This window comes from Danio rerio, chromosome 6, assembly GCF_052040795.2.
Source record: "Danio rerio strain M-AB ecotype USA chromosome 6, GRCz13ab, whole genome shotgun sequence".
In the NCBI taxonomy this organism is placed as follows: Eukaryota; Metazoa; Chordata; class Actinopteri; order Cypriniformes; family Danionidae; genus Danio; species Danio rerio.
Genome location: NC_141026.1, coordinates 9,134,942 through 9,162,222, shown reverse-complemented (window position 1 = coordinate 9,162,222; position 27,281 = coordinate 9,134,942). Strand labels below are relative to the sequence as shown.

At 35.7% G+C, this 27,281-nt stretch overlaps 1 protein-coding gene across 4 annotated transcripts in view; it reads left to right on the top strand.

The window, feature by feature from the left end:
• The window catches only part of slc44a2 (solute carrier family 44 member 2 (CTL2 blood group)), a 53,248-nt gene that overhangs the window by 7,921 nt on the left and 18,046 nt on the right, over positions 1 to 27,281 (top strand). For 2 of the 4 annotated variants that reach the window (NM_001446838.1, NM_001446836.1), the window contains exons 1-16: positions 4,000 to 4,053; positions 6,848 to 6,896; positions 10,611 to 10,684; positions 10,815 to 10,899; positions 11,038 to 11,122; positions 11,304 to 11,417; positions 13,377 to 13,437; positions 15,213 to 15,339; positions 17,172 to 17,255; positions 17,419 to 17,531; positions 19,213 to 19,344; positions 20,387 to 20,486; positions 23,556 to 23,648; positions 23,836 to 23,920; positions 26,643 to 26,905; positions 26,992 to 27,086. In NM_001446838.1, the coding sequence (NP_001433767.1) occupies positions 4,023 to 4,053; positions 6,848 to 6,896; positions 10,611 to 10,684; positions 10,815 to 10,899; positions 11,038 to 11,122; positions 11,304 to 11,417; positions 13,377 to 13,437; positions 15,213 to 15,339; positions 17,172 to 17,255; positions 17,419 to 17,531; positions 19,213 to 19,344; positions 20,387 to 20,486; positions 23,556 to 23,648; positions 23,836 to 23,920; positions 26,643 to 26,905; positions 26,992 to 27,086 (1,591 nt within the window). In that variant the 5' untranslated portion in view covers positions 4,000 to 4,022. Of the gene's footprint in view, positions 1 to 3,999; positions 4,054 to 6,847; positions 6,897 to 10,610; positions 10,685 to 10,814; positions 10,900 to 11,037; positions 11,123 to 11,303; positions 11,418 to 13,376; positions 13,438 to 15,212; positions 15,340 to 17,171; positions 17,256 to 17,418; positions 17,532 to 19,212; positions 19,345 to 20,386; positions 20,487 to 23,555; positions 23,649 to 23,835; positions 23,921 to 26,642; positions 26,906 to 26,991; positions 27,087 to 27,281 lie in introns of those variants that run through there. The other 2 variants (NM_001446837.1, NM_001446835.1) reach the window with 1 other exon arrangement.

The window sequence follows — 27,281 nt, the reverse complement described above, 5'->3', positions numbered from 1 at the left end:
ACTCTGATTGGGGGTGGGCGATATGACCTAAAATTAATATCACTGTATTTTTAATCTTTTGAACGGTGACGGTATAATATCAGGGAATAATTTTTTTTTGGTACATTTTGGGAGGACTAGCCTGCCCTGTCCCTTTAGTATGTGAATAAAGTTACTATTTTTATAATATAATAAGTAAATGGTAGGTATCCTTATCAAAAAGAGACATGGGAGAGTATTATGCATTCTCGACATATTTATTTAGCAAAAAACCTAAAGATCTTACTTAACAGTGTACAACGAAACAAAAATTAGCAGTGTAATAACACAAGAACAGTGTAATAATGTGTACTTTTCACAAAAACTAACTTTCTCGTCCTCTAAACTAGACATGTGGAGGATGAGCTTGTGGTTGGGATGCATAAGTATTTTTTGCCAGACGGCTAATGCGTGGGAAGTGGGAACATTGGAGACGCCACCACTCCAGTGAATCAAAGTCACTGTCAGCCACTACCATCAGCAGGTAGCCTTATTATGGCTTATTATTTAGAATGAGCTATTATTGATGTAAATGCAGCCGTTCAAGGAATATAATTGATTTATTACGATATTGATGGTATTAGAAAATCCTAGTCCTGGCGCAATTTCACACTGGTGATGACTATGACACCGGTGTACCCTTCACCCCTAACTGATACAAGTTTTATTTTATTTATGGACAAAAATTAAACAGCACAGCAGTATTTGGGTGTTCTGTGTTTGTCTGACATAATTAGTCTACTTTAATGTGTATATTCCATACAAAGTATGAAGCTGATCGCTCAGTTCTTGTCACGTTCATTCAACTGGGTGTGTCTCGAAGGAGCAAGCGCATCATTTGGAAATAACCATTGGAATTAACTAACTTGCACGCAGAAATGACGTGATAAACGTAAATGGCCCCTAAAAGGCCACAGTCATTTGTGATCTCCAGCAGTTGATCTTCTTCTTGCACAGACATGGGGGATTCACCTGATTTGTTGACAAATGGGTTCCTTGACACTTAATTGGTCCTTCACTGGGCCTTTTTTTCCCTGCACAAAGAAACTTCACAAAGATGTCTGTTTCCTGCTCGTTTTGATAGGTTGTGGGTTAAATTTAGTTGCTCAAGTGACCGAGATGTACGAGAGAGAAAACGGTAAAATAAAATAAAAGATTTTTCAAAATAAAAGGTCGTTCAGACTCGGATAATAAGTAAAACAGAAATAATTAATGATTTCTTAAGCTAAATTGATTAATTAGTACTAATTGATCCATGGACCAGTTTGCCACCCGGTGTTTGGGGACCACTGTTCTAAAGCATAAAAGTACCATAATATGGATCTAGGAGAGGTCAAGCCAGCATCTCCCTGATCCCTGTGGCTGGTTGTGGAAATTCAAAATTGACCCTAAAAAACCCCATTATGATTGGCTAAGATTGACAATGAAAATTCGGAAAAGTGATAAGAAGACCTATTGGAACCAGCATGGACCCAAGATTTTAACAGAAATCAGCCAAGTTGTTAAAGGAAAAATCATGATTTGGGGCTACATTCAGTATAAGGGCATGCAAGAGATCTGCAGAGTGAATGGCAACATCAACAGCCTGAAATATCAAGACATTTGTGCTGCCCATTACATTACAAACCACAGGAGAGGGCAAATTCTTCAGCAGGATAGCGCTCCTTATCATACTTCAAAGTTCTTGAAAGCAAAGAAGGTCAAGGTGCTCTAGGATTGGTCAGCCCAGTCCCCAGACATGAACATTATTGAGCATGTCTGGAGTAAGATGAAGGAGGAGGCATTGAAGTTGAATGCAAATGATCTCGATGAACTTTAGAAGTCTGCAAGAAGGCTTTCTTTGCCATTCCAGATAACTTTTTTAATAACTTTATTAATAAAATTCGGTAAAAGTGGTTCAAGTAAAAGCTGTAGAAATAAAAAAAAATTCTAAATAGTTTTGCAGATATTGAAGAAACATGCTAGGTGAACATACACTGAAAAAAATATTCAAAGATGATTCCTTGGATTTACTTAATTTTTTACGTTAAGTGGTTGTAAACAATTTATTTGGGCTTAATTTAAACAAACTAATTAAATTGAACATTATTAAATTTAATTTGTTTGTTTAAATTCAAAACATACATTGTTTACAACAGTTCTGCATACAACACTTTTTTATCTAAAAACAATTATCAAGTCAGATATTCTCCTTTGAAAATGTGCGTTTCGTGTCTTTGTTTTGTTCAGTATTACTCCGCCCAATGTCAGTTCACCCAATTATATTTTGACACACCTGGGTACCTTGACAGTACCTCATTTCAGTCCAAAAGTCTGCCTCCATATATTTGGCCTGTCCCAAAATCCAACTTCTGCAGGACAGTATTAGCATCCAAAAATCCTTATCAGTTGGTTTTTAATACGCAAACAATAAAAATATATTACAAATGTAAACATTAGCTGAGCAGCTTACATTGTAAGGCTCAATTATCAGACATGCTCGCTCAAGTTGGTCCCGTCAATCTGGCAACCTGCTTTTGCTTTGATTCTTTGTTGGAGCGGCCAGGAAAAAAAATGTCTCCAATATTGTGAATTTCGACCACGATACCTAGTAAGTAATGTGTATTTATATAGCGCATTTATCATGTATGGTCATGCACCCAAAGCACTTCACAATCATTTGGGGGTCTCTCCACACCACCACCAGTGTGCAGCATCCACTTGGATGATGCGACCGCAGCCACAGGACAACAGTGCCAGTATGTCACGTTTAGCGTGATCAAAACAAAAACGGGAACAAAGGGTTGCGGATCCAAGTGCAGATTTTTAATATATTAAAGTGCAAAAACAGTGAACAAAAATCCAAAAATATCAAAGTGCGAAGTAACAAACAAACAAACAAAACAAGAAACTAAGACACGAACTAGACTTTAGCAAAAATTCAAGAACAAGATCAAGAAACTCGGTATGCAAGACTTACTAGAACTGGGGACAAGAACGACAAGAAAGACAAGGTAGACAAACGACGCGATCACAAACAACGATCGAATGATGGAATATATAGTCCAGATAATCAACAGAAATGAAGACAGCTGTGAATGGCAGATCAGTATATGTGTTCCGGTGTATGCGCGTGGTATGTATGGAATTGTAGTCTTTCCGGGACGCTGTAGTGCCTTTTGAGTCCTGATGCACTACAGCGCCCCAGGTGGTCACTGACAGATGTGACACAGTATGCTCGCCACACACCATCTATTGGTGGAATGAAGAGATGGTGAAAAAGCCAGTTTAGTGGAGGGGGATGATTAGAAGGCCATAATCGTAAGGGCCGAAGGAGAGAATTTGGGGTTACACCCCTACTCTTTATGAGAAGTGCCATTAGATTTTTAGTGACCACAGAGAGTCAAGACCTCGGTTTATCGTCTCATCCCACTGACAGTATAGAGTCCCCTTCACTATACTGGGGCATTAGGTCTCAAATAGACCACAGGTTGAGCGCCCCCTGCTGGCCTCACTAACACCACTACCTCAACCACTGTCAATACTACATACTGCATGTTTAAGATTAGCAATAAAATAACATTAAAACTACAACAGATAACAACAGAGTGTAGTAAATATATACTGCAAATTTAAAGGAATTGTTTACCCAAAGAGGAGCATTTTGTCATGATTTACTCATTCTCTATTTGTTCCAAGATATAAGTAAGAATGCTTGATAAAACACTCATTCACTTCCATAGTCATTTTTGTTCCTGCTATGGATGTCAATGGCTGCTTTTTTCTACATTGTTCACAATATCTTCCTTTGAGTTCGACAGAAGAAAAAAAGTGTATTACTTGAGCGTAAATAAATGGTGAGGGCATTTTTCTTTTAAGGAAGTGCATTTTTTTTTTTGAGAAAAGCAGTCAAGACGTATTTCGGAGGAACAAAATATGACTAGTTTCCTGTTTCAAGGGGGACGGAAGTGGTATTTGAGACTGTCTGACGGTAAACATTGAGACAAAGAATAGAAGGCAATCTGATGGCGAAGGGTGCCTATTATGGAAACCAAGGTTTGATGTTTATTTTTTTTAGCAGTGATGTATTTCATAGCTCAAAAAGCTTACTTTCAGCTTTAGCCATAGTTTTGTAGACAAAAAAAGTACATATAAATATATATATTTTTTAATTTTATGACTAACTCTGTTATTGCTGGTTATCTACTGTTTAAATACAGCCGTTTAACTTTGTTCGCTTATAATTGTTCGTAATTATTCAGTTGATCAGATCACTTCATTGAGAATGTGTTATATGAATATATTCTATTGCTGTAGGTTAACTATATGTATGTTTGACTGCTCTATAGTGCTCTCCACACCTTAACTTTATAATTTCGATTGTAATATATAGACGTGTGCATTCTGTAAAGCTGCTTGGATTGATAACTATTGTAAAAAGTGTTATCATAAATAGGCTTGAATTGAATTGAACTTTGATATACAGGCTCTTAAAGCACGATATGAATGGTTTGATTGATATACTGCACAGTGTGACTGTTTTGAATACTACGGTCATCAGGGAGCTGTTTGTTGAGTGCATCTAGTTCACTGATGGCTTTTTAAATGGATGGCACTATAAACTGTCAATACTGTGCACACACACGTAAAACAGAAAGTTATTATGAGACGATGCCTATTGGTTACTAATGTAGTGTAGCCTCAGGGGGGCTTTAGGGCAGAGGCAAAAATGTATCTCATCAAAACGACTAAAAACAGAACGTCAACAATGAGTATTCTCTGTGTGTATGTGTTTAATTATTTGGAGCTTATTAGGTATTAGGGCTGCACTATTAAACACTGACGTTGTGATATTTGTAAGGAAAGGATGTAGGATAATATCTGGCCTAGATACAATTATTAATCAGGATTCTGCGGGTTAAAATAATCTAAATATTGAAAAAGATGCCCTAAATGTTGCTTAGATTAAGCTCAGCTATGCATATAAGTAATTAAATATGACATTTTGATTTATTTTCAGATGGAAACTTACTAAATATCTTAATGGAATTGGATCTTTACTCAATATATAAGGGTTTGTGGCATAAAGAGGCATATAAGGAGTTTCATATCATTTACTTTCGCCTTTACAGGATGCACATCCCGGGGCCCAACCTGCTTCTCGAAATAGACATGGTAGCGTTGCCAAATTCGCACTTGGCCGAGTTTCGTGAAAGTGAGGCATTGCACAGATGACTGAATCCATCACAAACATGTCAAATATTCAGTCCGGCTGATCTAAATATGCGTGATAATTTTACTTTCTTGCTAATGTTTGAGTGAAGGATGTGAGAGTGATGTGATACTGTAGATGTAAATATGGCAATTTTAACCTCACAAGATTAATAAAACAGGTAATTTTCAATTTAGTCATAGCATTAAGCTAAAAAGGATGCGTTCTTTTACACTTACTAACAGAGTTGTTGCTAGAAGGGATACAGCTGTGACCGGATGTTAATGATAATTATTTATATTATTTATTAAATTACCCAATATTTGTATTTTATTTGATCTAATATTCTCCTCTTTACGAAATCTAAAATAATAAATATAAAATAATATAAAATAATAGTAATATAAATATAGTAATTAGTGTTGTACAGCATCACAAAACTTATGTTATACTGATATCCACAGCTTCTAGACTTTACCAGGAAGTGATGAGGTATTGTAGTGGTTTTCGGTTTTTCTCTTGATGAATCAAACTCAGACTGGGGGTTATGAATATCAGAAGAGTATACTTTATTGGAATATTTTCCAAAAAAGCAGAGACGTCTATAAGCAGACCCATCCCTAGTCTCACTCCAGGACAATTTAAATTGGGCGTAGTTCTTCAAAATATTTATACTGATTTTCTCTCCCCACCTCTCTCGTTGTAACTCTGACCATTTTAGGATGTTTTCTTTTTACTGAGGGGTTTAGTATATCTTTAGGTGTTCATCCTATTCTGGGCCCTGTCCCCTACAATGCAAACACCTGTTTTCACACCAGAGTTCTCTCTCCATAGATTCAATTTTGTCTAAGCGTTAACATACCTTGGCGTGTGATGGCACATTAATGTCATAATATGTCACTCATTCTCCTGAAAACCTCTCACAATTATAACTTCATTTGTGTGTTTTACATACACAACCATTGTTTTACAAATAAACTCATTCTCCAGCAGCTCCAAACAATAATGAACTTACACATTCCTCAACAGGACACTCATTCTACACACACCACCAGTTGTCACCTTTCTTTTCAAAATTTACCACCAGTTGTTGCCCTTTTTCCTCAAAATAAATGTCTAAGCATCGCTAGGTGGTTATATAGGTAGACATTTTCATTGCACACTCATAAAGAATAAAATAATCTTTGTCAGTATTTGTAGGAGGAAAAGAACTCATGCCCTATCAAAACCACTACTTGATTTTGCAAGATAGCACAAACCTTCTCATCACAGCAGAAAGCAATCTTCATTAAGAGTCTGTTTACCCCACCATAAACATTTTGCCTTCATTTACTCAACCTTATGTTATTCCAATGCATTAGAAAGTCAGAAAACAAATTAATATTTAACTTAATTTAGTTAAGCGTGTCCCTCCAGTCAAAGTCTGTTTATTCAAAACTCTGATGTCTCAGTGTGTTCATTAAGATATCAGAAATATGAACCAGCTTAATCCAAACCTTATAAATTATGCATTGGGTTTTCAGCTCAGATGAATACATTGCTTAGTACCTTCATATGTAATTGCCGATATTGTGATGTTGGCCATCATCCAAATGCTATTTCTTTTGGGAATAATGAGTCATTTTATTGTCTCCACAGGCGAGCCAAGGAAATTTGATCCCACATTTAAAGGCCCGATTTATAACAGGTAAGACACATTCTGAATGATGAATACATTGCTTAGTACCTTTATATGTAATCTAATGTTTACAAACCATTACCAGTGTTACTTTAGTAGCATTAGATAGCATATATTTATTTATGTATTTTTTAAAATGTATACTTCAGTAGGTTTTATTAAATGATCTTCGTTTTTTCAGCTTGATTTTATTCCTTTCACCTTAGTCACTTAAATCAAAAGCAGTTACCGCATTCTTCTGTTAACTGAGGCTGACATGAAAGGATAATATTCGTTCATTCATTCATTTGTTCATTCGTTTTAGATGCCATTTATCAAACTCAAATTAACAAACTGATTATTTCAATATATTAGAATTGTCATGATACTAAATTTCAGTACTGCAATAAAAAAAGAAATCAATTTCCCGCAAACATTTAAGTACTGTTGAGCGCGTTAGTTTTCAAACGGAACTGATTTGCAATGGTGTTCATCAGTGCTCAACAGAAATGACTGTGATTGGCCGTAAAGGTCATCAGTTTACTACACTTCACTGATGTTTACCGAGTGCAAACACAGATGTGCGACCCACTGGTGACTCCACTGATCTTCATTCATTCATTCCTTTTCTTTTTGGCTTAGTCACTTTATTAATCAGGGGTCGCCACAGCGGAATGAACCACCAATTTATCCAGCATATGTTTTATGCAGCGGATGCCCTTCCAGCTGCAACCCATCTCTGGGAAACATCCATACACACTCATTTACACTCATACACTACAGACAATTTAACCTTCCCAATTCACCTGTACCGCATGTCTTTGGACTGGGGGAAACCGGAGCACCTGGAGGAAACCCACGCGAACACAAGAAGAACATGCAAACTCCTCACAGAAACTCCAACTGTCCCAGCCGAGGCTCGAACCAGCTACCTTCTTGCTGTGAGGCGACAACACTATCTACTGTGCCTCTGCGTCACCAATATTCGTTCAGAAAAGCTTAATTTAAAGTTGTAGTAAATTTGTAGTAAAGCTGTGAATATTGGTTTTCTTAAAGTTATGCAAAAATTAAATTCAAGCTAAAACTTATAGGATTATGGAGGACGGAACCTGCAATAACATTAAATAAATAAATAACAAGTATGCAAATAAATAAATACATATAAAGAAATAGATTCAGTGCTCAGCATATATAAGTACACTCCTCGCAAATCTCTCTTTTAAATTGATATTTTTAATAGGAAGCTATACAATATTATAGTTGTGCATATACATTAGATTAGTCAGTACTAAAGCCAAATCTAGAGCTTATCTAACAAAATAACTTATGATAACAGTTCAAAATCTTGTACACTTAAATTTATATGTTATAGAAAAATATTAAATACAAATTTAAAAAATAGAAAACAAATCAAGAAGAACAAAGAAAAAAAAGAAAAATTTAGTTTACATTTTGTAGGTTGTAATTTATTTTTGCAATATTTTGCTTGAATTTTATCGTATTTTCTTTCAACTTCTAAATATGTTCGGTGACTAAAATATTACTTTCATAAACATATCTGTTTAATAAATCTGTTTTCTTTAAATGCACCAAAATACATTACCTTTATTGACTGAGAAATGGATAAAAATATTCATTTTCAAAATGGGGTGTATAAGCTAAGCACTGTATATAATATATGTAAAATAATAAATATATGAATAATTAATAGTGCAGGCAGATATATTGTTAAATAAAGGTGGTCTTTATGCCGTATCGTTTTAAAATGATCACGTTCGATTTTTTGGAACACCTTTTGAGGATTGATGGATACCCTCTCATTAGCATGTTGAGCAACTTTCATATTTATTCATGGGAATGAATTTGTGGATATATATACATATATAGACACACACACTACTGGTCAAACATTTGAGGTTAGTAGGTTTTAAAATAAGCTTCTCCTGCTCTCCAAGGCAGAATTTTTCATCAAAAATACAGTACAAACTGTAAAATGTTATTGCACCATAAAGTAACTGTTCAAAATTAGTTTATATTTAGTTTAATCATTTATTCCAGTGATTTTAAAGATGATTCACCTTCATTACTTCAGTCTTCAGAGTCACATGATTCTTTAGAAATTACTCTAATAATAATAATAATAATAATAATAATAATAATTATTATTATTATTATTATTAATGGTAAAAGTAATAAAAGCAAATATGATTGGAGTAATAATTTCATATGAAATTACACACAATAAGAAAGCTCTTTAGGACAGCAAAGTTTCTTTTAAATTTATTGTTTTATTTATTTATTTGTGTATTTCTTTTTTATTGTTTTATTTATGATTGCTGGAATTTGTGGATTTATTTAATGTTTTTAAAGGTTTGGTCCTCCATATGAGATCAAAGTCCTGCTAAATGTTTTGCGGTCGCGGAGTGAAAAATAATATTATGTTATAATTTTAACATATTTGATATTATATTATTAATATATAAGCACAACAGCGGCCTGTTTTTTTCCGCTTATTAGTTGTTAGTGTTGTAGTTATCGATGATTATCTTGTCTAAATCTAAAGTCAACGTTTTATGTAACAAGACTTGGGGTTAGACCCTAACCCTAACCTCAACCTCATAGACCTGCTGTAGCACTAAACTCGTCTGCATTTCTTGACAAACCTCTGGCTACATAATGCACAGTCTCCAGAAATGTATATAGGGCTACGTTTCAGAATGAGCTGATGTTGAATTTGTGGATTCATATATTTATTTATTTGCTTATTTATTTATTTATTTATGCAAGAATTTATGGATTTTTTTTATTTATTTGTATATTTATTTATGCAGGAATTTATTAATTTGTTTATTTATTTATTTGTGTATTTAATTATGCAGGAATTTATGGATTTGTTTATTTATTTATTTGTGTATTTAATTATGCAGGAATTTATGGATTTGTTTATTTATTTATTTGTGTATTTATGCAGGAATTTATGGATTTATTTATTTATTTGCGTATTTATTTATTTATTCATGCAAGAATTTATGGATTTGTTTATTTATTTGTGTATTTATTTATGCAGGAATTTATGGATTTGTTTATTTATTTATTTGTGTATTTATTTATGCAGGAATTTATGGATTTATTTATTTGCTTATTTATTTATTTATGCAAGAATTTATGGATTTGTTTATTTATTTGTGTTTTTATTTATGCAAGAATTTATGGATTTGTTCATTTATTTGTGTATTCATTTATGCAGGAATTTATGGATTTGTTTATTTATTTATTTGCGTAATTATTTATGCAGGAACGTATGGATTTGTTCATTTATTTATATTGCGTAATATTTTGTTTATTGTTTTTACAGGTTTTGTCCTCCATCATAATCCCACCAAATGTGTCATGGTTGCAGATCAAAAAATAATAAGCTATAAAACATTTTCATATTATGTTATTATTTTAACATTTTTTTATATTAGAGTATTAATATACAAGCACAACAGCTACCTGTTCATCCACTCATTATAGATGTTGTGGAAATTCAGATTTGTTGTCAGTGAAAGTTAGAGAATTTGTTGGAGAACGCTTATTACGGCCCAATCATTAGGGATCAGTGGTTTTTTTAGGTTAGTGTTCTAGTTAGCGATAATTACTCTGTTTGAGACACATCTAAGCACAACGATTTATGTAACAAGACTTATGTAACCTCATAGACCTGCTGTAGCACTAAACCCGTCTGCTATTCTTGATGAACAGGGGCTGCACAGACATTCTCTGTTGTATCCTGTTCATCTTGGCCTTGCTGGGATACTTTGCAGTTGGGATTTTGGGTAAGTTTCAGCCTGGTACCTTTCACATTTCTTTGATGGTGCCTTCCTGGCTAAAAGTACTAACCTGTCCATTTTTTAAGGGCAAGTTATTGGTCATGTGATACTGAATGGGCTTTATCTTCTGTTATAGCATGGTCTCAAGGGGACCCTCGGAAAGTGATTTACCCGACGGACAGCACCGGTCAGTTTTGTGGGCAGGCCGGCACCCCACTTGAGTGAGTAAAGCTTCCCCTGACATGTTTTCCATTGACAATAGACGTTTAATGCAATTCTGTGGTGGAATTATGAAATGTTTTCCTACTCAGACTAAATCTCAGAGATGAATCTTTATTTTGTTCTGTCTGAATAATCAGGAAAAAGCCTCTGCTGTTCTACTTCAACATCATGAAGTGTGCAAGTCCTCTGGTCCTGCTCGAGTTTCAGTGTCCCACCACTCAGGTTTGACACTCATTTAAGCCTCTTTTTGCAATATCATGTGTATCTACACACTTTATCAGGTACACCGGTGCAGCCCAGTTGTTAGAAAATCTATAGTATATCTAAAACTAAAATAAAGTGGCCTGTGACTGTGTAGTCACACGTTGGCAGTGAAGTATATGTGTTTATGTTCTTTTGACAGATCTGTGTGGAGAAATGTCCGGATAAATTCATGACGTTAGTGAATGCTTTAAAAAGCCAAAGCGACAAAACCTACTACACCCAGTTCTGCAAGGAGGGAGTAGACATGACCAAGGTGAGACATGAGCAAACATTTCCTGTATAAATTATGGTATGAGGGTAAATACGATGACTTTTGGCTGTAGCATTGTTTTGTAAGGATAAGGTTTACTGATATTTAGACTAAATATGACGTTTTGTACTGTATGTGTATTTTGTGAGTATAATATTTAAAACATCAGAGATTTTGGTTCAAATTATTGTATGACATAGTTCATAAATAATAAACACAGTGCATTAATATAAAAAACATTTATTCATTTGCTTTTCGGCTTAATCCCTTTATTAATCTGGGGTCGCCACAGCGGAATGAACCACCAAGTTATCCAGCATATGTTTTATGCAACGGATGGCCTTCCAGCTGTAACCCATCACTGGGAAATATAAAAAAACATTATAAAAACATTTATATGAAACATACATTCATTCGATCAGTTTTCTTCGGTTGACAGTCCTAATCACTGATCCACCATGCCACCTCTATAAAACATACAATGATATTTAAATGCTTAGTTTTTTCAATCAGACCTGTAGCTTTTTATTATTGCAGGCATTGTTATGAACATAAATGACAATTCACCAAATAAAGCAGCGGTTTCCAACAGGGGGGCCTCAAGGGGGCCTCAGCAAGCTCTGTAAGGGCGTCACGTCATATTTAAAAAAAAAAAATTGCAGCGGACAATTAGGAGAACGATCATCTTGCCTTAGTTAAATTTATCTCCTGGCTGACCAAAAAAATCGACAGATTTCCAAAAAAAAAAAAAGAAAGAGTCTCACTGATTTACCTTCAGCAGCTAATAGTAATGTCCCAAGCATACTGTACCCAGGTGAACATCAATTCAATTCAATTCAGCTTTATTTGTATAGCGCTTTTACAATGTAGATTGTGTCAAAGCAGCTTCACATAAATGGTCATAGTAATTGGAACAGAGTAGTTCAGTTTTTAGTGTTTAAGTTCAGTTCAGTTTAGCTCAATTCAGTGTGGTTTAAAATCATTACTGAGAGTCCAAACACTGAAGAGCAAATCCATCGATGGGTAGCTCTACCGATCCCAAACCATGCAAGCTAGAGGTGACAAAAAGACTTCACCGAGGCGAGTGAAGAAAAAAAACCTTGAGAGAAACCAGACTTAGTTCGGCATGACCATTTGAATTTTTCCGCTGGCCAAAAGTCTTGTGCAGAGCTGCAGTCTCAGCGGTGGAGGCTGGAAGCTGGCCTCAGCGAAGACTCGTCTGTCCCTGGAGCGTCACTGGAATCAGTCTCATGCTCTCCACTCCTCCATGACCAGCGCAGCTGCTGCTCAGGATACGGCCTGGTCCCGGATATGGAAACCTTGGGATCATCTCGTCGCTGGTCATCACTAGCAATACTGGAAATACTAAATGCAGGAAACACCAGATAGTTACTTGAACTATGGTTTGATTCCATTTTATCGAAGCAAAGAGTGCCTGGCCCAGCCAGAGTCCATTGTCTCCTCCAAAGTTCTTGCTAACGAATGCATGAGGCCATCCAAAATAATAAGACATGTGCAGACCACTCATCTTCAGTACTACAAGGTGCACCCAATACAAATGGCCTACTGATGTTTTGCTTTTATATTTTACATTAGGTTATTATTTGTGCATAAACATACCTAGATATAGTAATAAACAAATTGTTTGTTTGAAAACAACCTTTTGTTGTCAAACCTACTGCGAACTTATATGAGGGATAATATCATGCACTGTGGAGTGAGTGGGGCCTTACAATATTTTTCGGGGGGAAAGGGGGCATCAAGCAAAAAAAAATTGTTAATCACTGAAGTATAGGATTCAACATGGTTATGATCCACTTTATAATTAATAAACCTTGCATGTTTGCAAATTGAAATATGATGAAGTAGGTTTTTTTAATGTGTTCAGAATTAAACTATTTATTATTAAAAATGTTCTAATAAAGATGATCAAAGAGTAACAATGTCCTTTTCTTTTTTTAGAATGCTCCTCAAATCCTGAGCGAGGGCTTGTGCCCTTCAATCCTCTTTCCTAGCAAGAACTGTAAGTCTTTCAAATCATGTTCAATCAAGAAATACAGCACATCATTTTTTTTTCCTTGGGAATAATATGTCTAATGCCGAGTTCAGACTGCATGATTTTCAAAGCAGTCGTGTCACAGATGTTTTCACACTGCATGACTATCTGTGTAAGCGTTACGTCGCTGCTTTGTTTACACTGTAAGATGGATCGGCAACAGGGACTTTCACATTGCATGACTTTACTATAGGAAGAATCGCCGACAACTTCGTCCAAACTACGTCTCACAGCCAAAAGCATGTAGTATATCTTTTGTTATCAACTACATAACGAGAAAGAAGCCTTTAATGGGGTTGAAAATGTACATATTTGCTCACCTGGGTTTAAAGGGAATTAGCCATTTTTCCTCAACGTTGATAATGAACTAATTTCTTTCTGTATGAAACGTCAAACAGACACGGTTGCTCCTGAGTCCTTTCAAACCTCCACTAGTTTTTCCTCAATTTTGTGGGTCCAAATAAACCGAAAAAGAGCGCTTTTAACTTTTCCCCCAGCCTCCCGCTGGCCTGCAGCAGGTATACACACGCACACGCAAGTGAATGCTGCTCTCTCTTTGGCTGTAGGCGATCGCTGATGTTATTTTCAGTCAAAACTCAATTTACACGGCATGATTTGAATCGCCGACAGCTTCAGATATTTAGCACGCCAAATATCTCGCAGGCATCGGCGACTCATCTGCGATTCTCTCAGATCGCGTCTTTGATTGTTCATACTGTGTGATTGTCACTCACGTGCACGATCACAGACTTGCCTGTGATTTCAGGCATTTGTCGGCGATTTCTCAAAACCTGTCGGCGAGCCAAAATCGGGGCTAAAATCACGCAGTCTGAACTAGGCTTAAAGGACCTGTTGACATGGAATTGAACCAGATTTTGGTAAAAACCCAAACAAAACAAACATCAAAATAAAACAAAACAATAAAAAAAGCTGAAAAATGAGTTGTGTAATAACAATGAAATGACACAAGAAGAAATTACTGAACTACTGAAACGCATTTAATACTTTATATAAAAGGCCTTTTTGGTGATGGCAGCTTATAGACGCCTCTCATATGGAGAATGAAGTCACATGCATTGCCCAGATGTGAGTTTTTTCATCAGAGTGTAAAAATCTTGATGGTTCTGCGAGTCTCGTCTATCAAATCTGATCTTTAACTTGTATTTTATATTGGATTCAAGTCAGGTGATTGGCTGAGCCATTCTACAGCTTGATTTTCTTTCTCTGAAAGCATTTGAGAGTTTCCTTGGCTGTGTTTTGGATCATTGTCTTGCTGAAATGTCCACCCTGGTTACATCTTTATCATCCTGATAATGTAGATGTTGGACTGAAGGAGCTAATATTCATTTATAATGAGGAAGGGCAGAGGGTTGCTGAATAACTACTGAGTGATTTCAGCTGCTGTCTGGGCTTTCACTACCTTTCTGCACCTCCCTTTCTTCATGTGTTCAATAGTTTTTCCCTGCGTCATGTCATTTTATTATGCATAACTTAATTTGTAAACTAATTAGATTTGTTTTCTTGACATATACTGTATGGATTTATTTGGTGGTTACCAACGTACGAAAGTTTCAAGTCAACAGCACCTTTAGAAATATGTTTTCTGAGAAAAATGGTGACATGTTCAATACTTATTTTCCTCGCTGCATATACAGTTGAACTACTCTAATTTAAGGTATGTTGTCTTTAACGTCTGATGCATCCCTAAATTGCTTTAAAATGATGATTGCCCTGTGTTTCAGTCACACGGAGATGCTTGCCTGCTCTAGAGACAATGAAAGGCGGTGTGGTTGTGATTGGGAACGAAACTCAATTCACTGTCGATCAAGGAGAAGTTATAAATGCAACAGACCTCCTTAATGCAGCAAAGTGAGTAATACTAGTGTATTAAAGACATAGACTTATCTGCTTTGCTAAATGTAGACATTATTGTGCAACTCTGCAGATTAACTATGTAGATGCATGATACTCGTAGAATCTTTTTTTTGTTGTTGTTTGTTTGAATGTAATATAATATTGCTGAGGAAAAAAATAATTGGGCAAAAGACTATAGAAGTAAGTTTGAAAAGCTATGCTGTTGTTATGTTTAGATAATATTATAATACAGCATTATAGTGTTACTCAATATAATTTACAACTGTGTAATATTGGTGACACTTCACAATAAGGTTTCATTATTAGACGCGCCGCTGGCCTACAGGCCCTATGACAACATTCTGAAGGTTTCGCGGACAAAAGTGAAGAGCAGGGGAGGGGGGATGGGTCGATGGGTAGGTGGTGGCAGTGGTGGTGTCACGAATTAAAGTGACTTCCTTGGTATTTACTAACATGAACTAATAATAAGCAATACATGTGTTACCCCTAGTTCATTAGAAAGAAAATAAAGAAAAAATGACTTTTACTTAAATAACCTTTATTTATTACACAAAAAAGGGATCTCAAATGATTAACAACAACAACAAAAAACACTTGCAGGTGAGCAGAATATTCACAATTATGTCAGGTGCTGACTTGCAATATTTTCAAGCTAATTTGAGGCATACCCCAGTCTTAGATACAGTGCAAATATACAATACTCCATAGTCTTTATATAGTAATTCAAAACAGTGGCATAGTTCAACTGCTGGGCACAGCTACTATAGCTGTTACTCAGCATTAGCAACACCCAGCAGCACCTGCTGCAGGTATCCCTGAATGCACATGCTTAAAAAAACCATTGACGCTGCCCAACCTTCCATAGATCGTCCACAATAGCTGCGTCCCAAATGGCACACTATACACTATGCACTCATGCACTTTGCACTTATACATTGAACAGGATAGTATATGTAAGTAGTGTCGTCCCAAAGGGCACACTAATGTTTTTTTACTAAGCAGAAATTCAAACCGTTTCCCTAATGACGTTTGACGGTTGCCAAATCAACTGCCGAATTATCAAATAATACCTGCCGTGAGTATAACCGCATTCACCATTGGGAGGCGCTATAATCACTCTCGTAGGAGAGTTGCTTTCACAATCCAAAATAAATAAAGTTATCCAACATGTGCGCCCGATAGCTCCGCCCCTTCCGCTACGTAAGCAAACCTGCGGTCTTTGAGTACGTGAAGTGTCCATCATTTCGCACTTCGTTTTAGCGGCTGATTGAGTGCATCATCCGGGTAATTAAAGTGCACTTATTATTTTTAGAGTTTTCAGTGTGAACACACTACTTACACTATTTATCCTACAAAATGGCGTAGAATAGTGCATAAGTATGCGATTTGGGACGCAGCTATTGTCTGATCAGCGTTGTCTGTCTGGCGTGCATGCCACCTTTCCTCCTCACAACTGCTGCTCCATCCATAAAAGCAGCATATGACCGGAATTTACCGTATTTCGCCTAGCCTGCCCTATTACCGTAAATACTCTAAAGTTTACAACCATTACACATGTACAGCATTTATTATTCATAGTGTAACATTTACTATGTGTTATTATAAATAAATTTATATTTATTACCGCATCGTGAATTAAAATGAACTAATAATGAACAACTTTATTTACTAATGTTAACAAAGATGAATAAATACAGTACAATAAATGTATTGTTCATTGTTTGTTCATGCTAGTAAATGCAATTAACTAACGGTAACTAATACAACATTGAACATTCATTGTTATTTTTATAATAACACAAACATTAATATTGAATTTTTTGCAGGAAATCCAATGTAGTAGTTGAGGCTCGGGCAGTAGCCATGAGGATCTTTGAGGACTACACACAGTCCTGGCACTGGATCCTTCTGTAAGTGTAAAATACTTTTGATTTATTTTATTTCCCCTCTGCAGCTTCCTACATAACATTCAGTATTGAGTTATGGCAGTCAGATTTAGTGTTATTGAGCTCCAGTGAGTTCTGCATGATTCACACTGGCATTGATTGATTCTCTATGTGGTCTTTTTTCCAGTGGTTTGGTGATCGCTATGCTGATCAGTCTGATATTTATTCTCCTCCTGCGTTTTCTGGCTGGAGTCATGGTCTGGGTTATGATCATCATGGTCATCATTGTTATCGGATACGGTACGGTATTGGATCTTGTATGCGAGTATCGAATTAGGTTTCCTAGAATGTTTAGTCTGGTAACCAAACACTTTGTTTACTTGTGTTGTGCTTAACCAATATGCATTTATAGTAATACACTGACTAAATGAAATAATTGAGAAAATAAACATATACAATCACTGGCCACTGTATTAGGTACTAGTACTGGTTTGGGCTACCTTTTGATTCTGAAATGTCTTTAATTATTAGCTTTACCAAAAATTTTAGTTATTTTAGTTATTTTATTTATGTTTATTTATTTATTTATGTATTTAAGTTTCAACTACATATTGTTTTGAAACCCCAAGAGCTTTGTTTGTCTTTAGGACACAAAAATATTTGAGTTGAAATCGAGAGCTCCATCATTGACAACAACGTTCCTGAGATATAAGTCCAGAAAAATACCAAAAGACATCCTCAAAACAGACCAAATGTCTTCAGTCGTTCAACTGGAATGTTATGAAGCTACAAGAATTCTTTTGTGCACATTATTTATATATTATTTATTCAACAGTTTATTCTACTTATTGTCAGTATAGAGCACTGTGCACTGATGTGTACCCCAGATGCCAGTGTGCATCTTCCTCTATTTGAAACAAAGCACAGGTGCATCCAAGGTTATATACGTCTGCAACGTGACCTAATGGGACGCACACTCTCGTAATTATGCACCCTATACTGACACCGAGGAGAAGACTAAATGGAGTGTTTGTCCATATTGACAAAAAAGCATACGAGCTGCTGATTTGATGGCTGCACATCCGTGATGGGGGAGTCGCAGACTTCCAGCTCATCCGGGGGGATCGTGAGGTCAAGTTGGTATCGCTGCAGCACGGAGCGCTCCAAGTGGTAGGGAGTTATGCCTCAAGTAGGTTGGGTTTTAGGTTGTGGTTGGTTTAGACATTAATAATACACAAAAGGTTCCTGTGAGGTTGGGTTTAGGGTTGTGGTAGATGTAGACATTACTAAAACACAACAAGTTACTGTGAGGTTAAGTTTAGGGTTGTGATAGGTGTAGATGTTGGTAAAACACAATAGTTTGCACTCCTAGTCATGTAGGAGACAGGAGGTTCGGACAGCCCAATAGGAGCTCAAGTCCCACTTGGAGTTGACCTGCCCAATCGGAGCTGGCTCCGACCAAGTCGGACTGCTCCGACCACACCGTTTTAAGCCGTGAGACATAGTCCTAGTTGGGTCTTCCCCAGGGCCTCCTTCTGGGTGACAAGGCTTCTCATCTGATCTCTGAGGGGGTGCGCGCTTCAACCCTGCAAAGGAAAATCATTTCAGCTGCTTGTATCTGAGATCTTGTCCTTTCAGTCATGACTGAAACTTAATCTCATTTTTCCCTGATACATGGAAAAAAAACAAGAAACTGGAACACCTTCGCCTGGTGCAAAGACTCTCCACTAACCTGGAGAATAATGATTGTTTATGGTGTTTGTATAGCCTTTTAAACAAGATTTCTTCTTTGTTCTGGTTGTCTCGACTACATCTACATGGTAAAATGCATTGAATAACAGCCATGTGATCAAATATTTTGAATTAAACAGGTGTAATGAGGTGAACAGTGAGTGTATTTTAATGCGTCAGAACATTTAATAATGATTTCCATTCGATTTTCACTCCTGTATTTTCTCTTCTCCTTGGTCTTTTTTTCCAGGTATTTTCCATTGCTACATGCAGTACGCAAGCCTGAAAGGACAGGCTGGTTCTGATGTCACTATCAAGGATCTGGGTCTGCAGACGGACTTCTCTGTGTATTTACAGATTCAGCAGACCTGGCTTGCCTTCAGTGAGTATTAAGAAATTAATAAATTCCCTATGCCAATATTTACAAATATTTACAAAGATAAAAAATACTGTTTGGGGTTGGTATGTTTTTAATTGTCGTCTTTACCTTAATTTAATCATTATTTCAAAATATTATAACAATTTTCAATAATGGAACGATATTTCTGTATTATAGGCTGAGGTAAGATTCAAGGGCTGCTTTATTTAGCACAAGCTTGAATAAGACAAGCTCTTTTGAACATCAGCAAACAACTAAATTCAGGGAAAGGATAAAGAGTCTTTTTTAGGGTCAGGGCAGACGTCAATTAATCAAAAACAAGGAAATAGTTCAAGGGTAAAAACACATGCAATGCAAGACAAGACAATGAAAACAAGGACACAGCTAAGCAATACTTCACCTTGTGTGTTTGAGTGCAGCTTAAATAGTCTGACTGATTGGAGACAGGTGTGTGATTGTGGCAGATGGCTGTGGGAAATGGAGTCTGGGAGGAATAACAGGGACCAAAGTCCTTACAGTTTCATCCATATTTTCTTTTCTTTTTGAAACACTTTAGTTCTAACTACTGTTTCCTATATATAAAATAATTTTTGTGAATTTAATTTGATGTGAATATCAAAAATAAGATGTCTATTCTTTGACCTATTAAAAGGTTTAAGGGAAAGTTCACACAAAAGTGAAAATTTTCTCACCAATACTCACACTTGAGTATTCTGAAACCTTCTGTTAAACACAAAAAAATATGTCAGGGAAAAAAGTAGCCAGTGACATTCATTTCAGGAACAAAAAATAATATGGAAGTCAATGACTGCTGATTTCAACATTCTTCAAATTCTCTTCTTATCTTCAACAGAAGAAAGAATTAGAGGATGAGGAAAAAATGACAGAACTTTCATTTTTGGGTGACCTATCCCTTTAGATTAAAAGTTTTCCTGAAGTATTAATTTATGTCATTTTAATGTAGTCATGACATTTAAATGAGCCATAATGTGTATCTGGTTTCTTTTTGTCATGTTTATTTTTCATCACATTTATCTCCACACAGTGATAATCCTGTGTATTGTGGAAGCGGTGATCCTCCTCCTCCTAATCTTCCTCAGGAAGAGGCTCCTCATCGCTATTGCTCTCATCAAAGAGGCCAGCAAGTCAGTCTACATTTACCTTCTTACACAGGGTGTCAATTATGTCTTTGAATCTATTGAATGTCTTAAGTGTGTTTTGAAAATTAGGCCTTAAAATGTCATACATTTACTGGAACATTAATCTGCATCCGAAATTGCATACTTCCATACTATATAGTATGCTAAAACAGTATGCGAGCCAAGTAGTATGTCCGAATGCGAGCCAAGTAGTAGGTCCGAATTCATAGAATTCGAAAAACAGTATGCGAGAAATACCAAGACTACTTACTGCTTCTGGCGAGATTCAGAAGTGTGCATCCGATGCACGTTACACTATCCCATGATACCATACGAGAGAATTCAAGAGTTCACACTTATCTGATGATTGATTATAAAGTGTGTTTGACATGCTGTCCCGGGAGAGAGCCCTGAGCTCAAAAGATCCTCGAGCCCAGGGCTCCCTCCCGTTGCAGGGCGCGAGAAGAGTTTGAGCTCAAGTAGATCTCAAAACTCCCCCTCTTTAGTAGCTAATGAATAGATAGTTATTGCTCTTAAGAGATAACTACTTACTAGGAGCACGTCTATGGGGCTGATTTAGATTAGTCAATTAACTTAAGTTGCATGTTTTGGACGGTGGGAGGAAACCAGGGGAACTGGGAGAAACCCACATGAGCACGAGGAGAATGTGTTAACTCTGCACAGAAACGTCGGCTGGTTTGGTAAGGACTAGAACCAGTGACGTTTTTGCTGTGAGGCAACAGTGCTAACCACTGAGCCACCCATCTAGTAAAGGAGGTGGAGTAGGGGCGGAAGGGGGGATTCTTTAAAGCGAAGATGGCAGTGATGTAGAACTGAGGGTATTAATAGTGGCTTAGGAATCTGATTGGTGAATCATGAATTGGCTAATGCATGACCAGCTGTGTTCCATCATAATAAGCATGTGATCCTCTTGAAATTAGTTTATAAATAAACTTCATCTCATAAATGGGAGTGAAGCAACAAAATTGACGAGGCTAGGTCACGTGATCATGACAAAATGGCAGATGTATTACATTCGAGTTCCAGTCATACTGCGCACATTCATACTGTATAGAACGTACTTTTCTAATGGCTGAATAGTACATTTAAATACAAATGCAGAACCCCCTGAGTAATAGGCGATTTTGGACGCAACCAGTGTTAAAGCTCTTAAAGGGGACCTATTATGTAAAAATCACTTTTATAAATGCGTTAAACACAGTTGTGTAGCAACAGTGTGTGAATATAACCAGCTTCTAATGGTAAAAATGTATTAATTTTATTGTTTGTAATCATACTTCTTTTGCAGAAACACTTTGATTGACATTTACCCTTTGTACATGTCATCAGAGGGGGGAAAGCCCCACCCATTATTGACAATCTCTCACTCATTAGCATAAGACGTTAGTTTAGTTTTTGAATCTGCCACTATGCTGATATACAGGCATTTGTAGCTCCGCCCTCTTTTTAAAAGAGCAAAATCTTATTTGAATTTAATGCAACAGACGCCGAAAAGGCACAATTAGGATCAATGCCCAAACTGGGCAGTTTTAAAGAGTTATAAAACAGTATTTGTGTTTTATTTTGAGTTGACACTTTACATACACACTCTAGGGACATCAGAGACTTGCATCTTGTAATTAAATCCCCTTAATTTTAAATAGGTCTTAATTTTTGTCCATGTAAGTTACCCAGACGGGCTAACACCCATACAATCATCAACAAGACATCTCAGACTCAGACTTAGACTCAGCTTTATTATCCCGTTAGGGAAACTAAAATTGCAACAAGATACCATAACACAGGCGAAGTTCCATGTACACATTAAAAAAATATGTATATATATATTACAACACAACATCCATACATCAGTATATAGAAACATCCCCCTCCCCCCTGGACTCAATTAATGACCTAATGGCCACCATTATAAAAGAATTTCTGGTTCTATTTGTCCTGCAAATAGGAACCCTAAAACGACGTCCTGATGGCAACAGCTGAAATACAGAGTACAGTGGGTGATCCGTGGTGCATAGGATACCCTGAGCTCTCATTAGAACATAATTATGGTAGATTACCATTAGACCAGTCTGATTAAAACCAATGATCTTGCCTGCCACCTTCACCAGGCTGCTCAACCTGTTCTTGCTTGACACACTCAGATTGCCGTACCAAGCTACAATGCAAAAAGATAAAACAGATTCGATAAATTGTTTATAAAACAGCGTCATCATCGAGGTACAGACCTGAAATGATCTAAGTTTCCTCAGTCTTTGTTGGACTTTTTATATACAGCCTGGGTGTTAGGTTGAAATGTCAACATATTATCAATAACAACCCCTATATATTTATGCGTGTCAACAATTTCAATGTCCAAGCCTTTAATATTAGTTATGTTCTGGTTGGAGAAGCCTTCCTGTAATCTATCACCATATCTTTTGTCTCAATAGACATTTTAACGAAAGTTACATTTTTAACTCTATTTATCAATATAAAGTAATTATTTTCCTTACAATAACATTTGTTTCAAAGTTCTCCAAGTATTTATAGCTACCTGGTGGGGACTCTGACCTGGACAGACTGTTGTGCATGAATTTACTTTATTATAGTTTTTAAAACTTGTCAATTAAGAAAGAAACATTATGTTGAAAAAGGTGCTTGCATACAACTTGCTTGGTCTGAAGTTATTTAAAATATGTAGCTAAGAAATAACAAAATAATATATATTTTTTAATGAGACAAGTAAGAATCTTTTTTGCTGGCCCAACCGAAACATACAAGACCTGTATAAGTCTGAAATTTAATTCACAGAAAGGTCTTAAAATATCTTGATAAAACCTCCAGAAATCTTTTTAACAGTAGAACAAACCATGTTTTCAGATGTGTTGCTGACATTGTTTGGTCTCATGTTCCATATCACTGCTTTCTTTAGATACTCTCTAATAGCATTAGTACTTTAGCAGCGTTTTCCTCGGGTGTGATGGATTAACAGAGGCTTAAAGTCATGAAATAATAATTAGGTTAACTAGGAGGAGTGTTAGACAGGAAGCCCTAATGATCCCATCTATTTTTCAGGGCCATCGGTCATGTGATGTCATCGCTGTTCTACCCACTGCTGACCTACGCCCTGATGTCATTGGTCATCGCATACTGGGCCATCACCGCTGTGTATCCTACAAAAGTCACAATGATGCCAGAAATGATGCCATTACACATAATACACATTACACAAATAGACACAGGCATAATGGATTTATTTGATTACTTACTACAAAAATGCTATATTGTTAGTAATCTTGGTAATGTAAGGTAACATTGTTTCCATGCAGATGTAATCTCCTTGACTTCGATGCAGGTTTTTGTCCACCTCCAATGAGCCAATATACAAGGTTTTCAATACAAGCAATTGTTCATATTCCAGGGCCACCTGTAATCCTGCGGTTAGTACTTTATTATGCTTTATTACTATTGTGTTGGTTGAATGTTTGTCGCTCCTAACATAAATGAAGCATTTCAGAATATGATTTTAAAATGATAAATTTATGTTTATATATATATATATATATAGTTGAAGTCAGAATTATTAGCCCCCGTTTATTTATTTTCCCCCAATTTCTGTTTAACGGAGAGAAGATTTTTTTTTCAACACATTTCTAAACATAATAGTTTTAATAACTCATCTCTAATAACTGATTTATTTTATCTTTGCCATGATGACAGTAAATAATATTTTACTAGATATTTTTAAGACACTTCTATACAGCTTAAAGTGACATTTAAAGGAACTAACTAGGTTAACTAGGCAGGTTAGGGTAATTAGGCAAGTTATTGTATAATGATGGTTTGTTCTGTAGACTATCGAAAAAATATAGCTTAAGAGGGCTAATAATTGTTTACCTTAAAATGTTTATTAAAAAATTAAAAACTGCTTTTATTACAGCCAAAATAAAACAAATAAGACTTTCTCCAGCAGAAAAAATATTATCAGACATACTGTGAAAATTTTCTTGCTCTGTTAAACATCATTTGGGAAATATTTAAAAAAGAAAAAAAATTCAAAGGGGGCTAATAATTCTGACTTCAACTCTATGTATATATGTTTATTTTCAAATAATAAGCATTTTGTAGAATTTCCTTCTGAACAAACTGAACAAACTTAAAAGTAAAAATTTAAACTTAAAAGTATCTTAAAAATATCTAGTAAAATATTATTTACTGTCATCATGGCAAAGATAAAATAAATCAGTTATTAGAGATGAGCTATTAAAAACTATTATGTTTAGAAATGTGTTGAAAAAAATATTTTCTCCGTTTAATAGAAATTGGGGAAAAAAATAAACGGGGGCTAATAATTCTGACTTCAACTATATATATATATATATATATATATATATATATATATATATATATATATATATATATATATATATATATATATATATATATAGTTGAAACCTGATTAACTTCTGATTTTCTAAACTCAAAAGAAAAAAAAATGTACTAAGGAAAAAGTGAGGCAGTATGGTGGCTTTCCAAGTACTGTGTTGCAGCTGGAAGGGCATCCGCTGCATAAAACATATGCTGGAATAGTTGTCGGTTCATTACGCTGTGGCGACCCCTGATAATTAATGGACTAAGCCAAAGGAAAATGAATGAATGAATGAAGACAAAAGTGAGAAAAATGGTAACTGATGCCAACAGTTATTGGTGGTAATCATTGACATCCACTTGAGGAAAGAAAATATATATAATCAATGGATACCATAAAAAGTAATTCATTTTAAGCTATTTCTGTTAATCAAACCATTCTAAAAATAATAATATTAACATGGTTTTCACAAAAACAAAATTAAGCAGGACAAACATTTTCTCCATTGATAATAGGAAATGTTTTTGAGCACTATATGATATTAGGATTTCTGATAAAATATGTGACACTAAAGACCATAGTTATGACTGCTGAAAATTCACATCTCTTAATAAGTTATGAAATAAAATGTCTCTGACAAATTAAATACAGTCGAAAATTATTAATAATAATAAAAAAACCAAGTGTTGTTTAATAGAGGGAATATTTTTTCAACATTTTTAAACATAATAGTTTTAATAACTCTTATTTTAATAAATCCCATCTTTTAAGTTTGGTTTTTGCATGAAGGCAGTGCATGTATTTGACTAGTTATTCTGCAGGATACTAGTATTCAGTTTAAAGCACAATTTAAAAGCTTAACTAGGTTAACCATGATGATAAGTTTAATTAGATAAGTCATTGAACAACAGTGGTTTCTTTTGTAGGGAAAGAATAAAATAATTCCTTCATAATTTTAACCTTAAAAAATATTTAAAAAATTGTAAAACATAAATAAAAAAAATAAAAAAAACACTGCTTTTATTCCAACCAAACTAAAAAAAAAAAACTTTATTCAGAAGAAAAAAAAATACTGTGTAAATTTCCTTGCTTTATTAAAAAATTACTTTTACAGGGACTAATAATACTGTAGTTTGCCTTCAGTTGTATTTGGATGTCTTTTTTTAAGTGTTTTAATAAACATAACTGTCACGTCTGGCGTAAAGGAAGGAATAATTAAAGGTCCGGATCCAGATGCAGCCAAACAAAACATTTATTTAAACAAACTAAAACAAAGCAAAGCAAAAGAGAAACGCAGACATCATAGGAGTGACGAAAACTAATGACCCCGAAGTGCTAACAGGACAGGGTATAAATACACAAGGAAACAATCAACTAAACAAGCTGACAAGAGGGTGGAGACAATTAACTCAGGCTAACAAGATTAGGGGTAAACTACGGTGAGCAGGAAGTAAAATAAAAACGCAGAACTGAAACGCACAGAAACAGACACCGGGATGTTACAATAACACTGTTCAAAACAGGAAAAGGAAAACCTTCTTAAGATACAGTCTCACACTTACGCCTGATTTAGTGCAGAAGCAGTGTGTATATAGAGCAGAAGTAGCATGCATTTGTTTTGGTTTCACACCGGCAGCGTTTGCTATGCATAGCACAACCATGCTTTGCTTACCACAAATACAGACTAGTGTCCATTGTGTCAGGTTTGATGAAAAGTAAATGAGCAGCAATACGCAGGATGCATTTGCAGTATTTTTTTAGATAATGTTGCATTGATTTGATTCCCTCCTCAGACTTTCAACACCTCAAACGTCACCACTGAATGTCCTGATGCCGAGTGTCTGTTTGCGTTTTATGGAGGAGAGACGTTATACCACAAGTGGCTGATTGTCTTCCAGTTCTACAATTTGTTCCTCTTCTTCTGGTGCGTGAATTTTGTGATAGCGCTGGGTCAGGTCACACTGGCGGGGGCCTTTGCCTCTTATTACTGGGCGTTCAAAAAGCCCGACGACATGCCTGCTTTCCCTATCTTCAACTCTTTAGGACGAGCCCTCAGGTGTGTGAATTAAAAAAAACGTTTTCAGCTTTTATTTTAACGTATATGTGGAATTTGATGATGTATATTGGCCACTTATTTTGCAGGTATCACACTGGCACTCTGGCGTTTGGCTCCCTCATTCTTGCTATCGTTCAAGTCATCAGGGTCGTACTGGAGTATCTGGATCAGAAGCTTAAAGGTCTCAGTGTTTTAGTGTTTTTTCTATAATTAGGTTTCAGAGACTGTATATGAAGACTAGACAGACTTGTTTTGTATTAGAAAAACATGTTTTTAATAGGAAACATACACTTTTTTTCTTAGTACAAAGTTTTGGTGTATTGAAGATTAAAAAAGGAAAGTTTATATAGTATTTAGCAGGATCATAAAAGCTCAA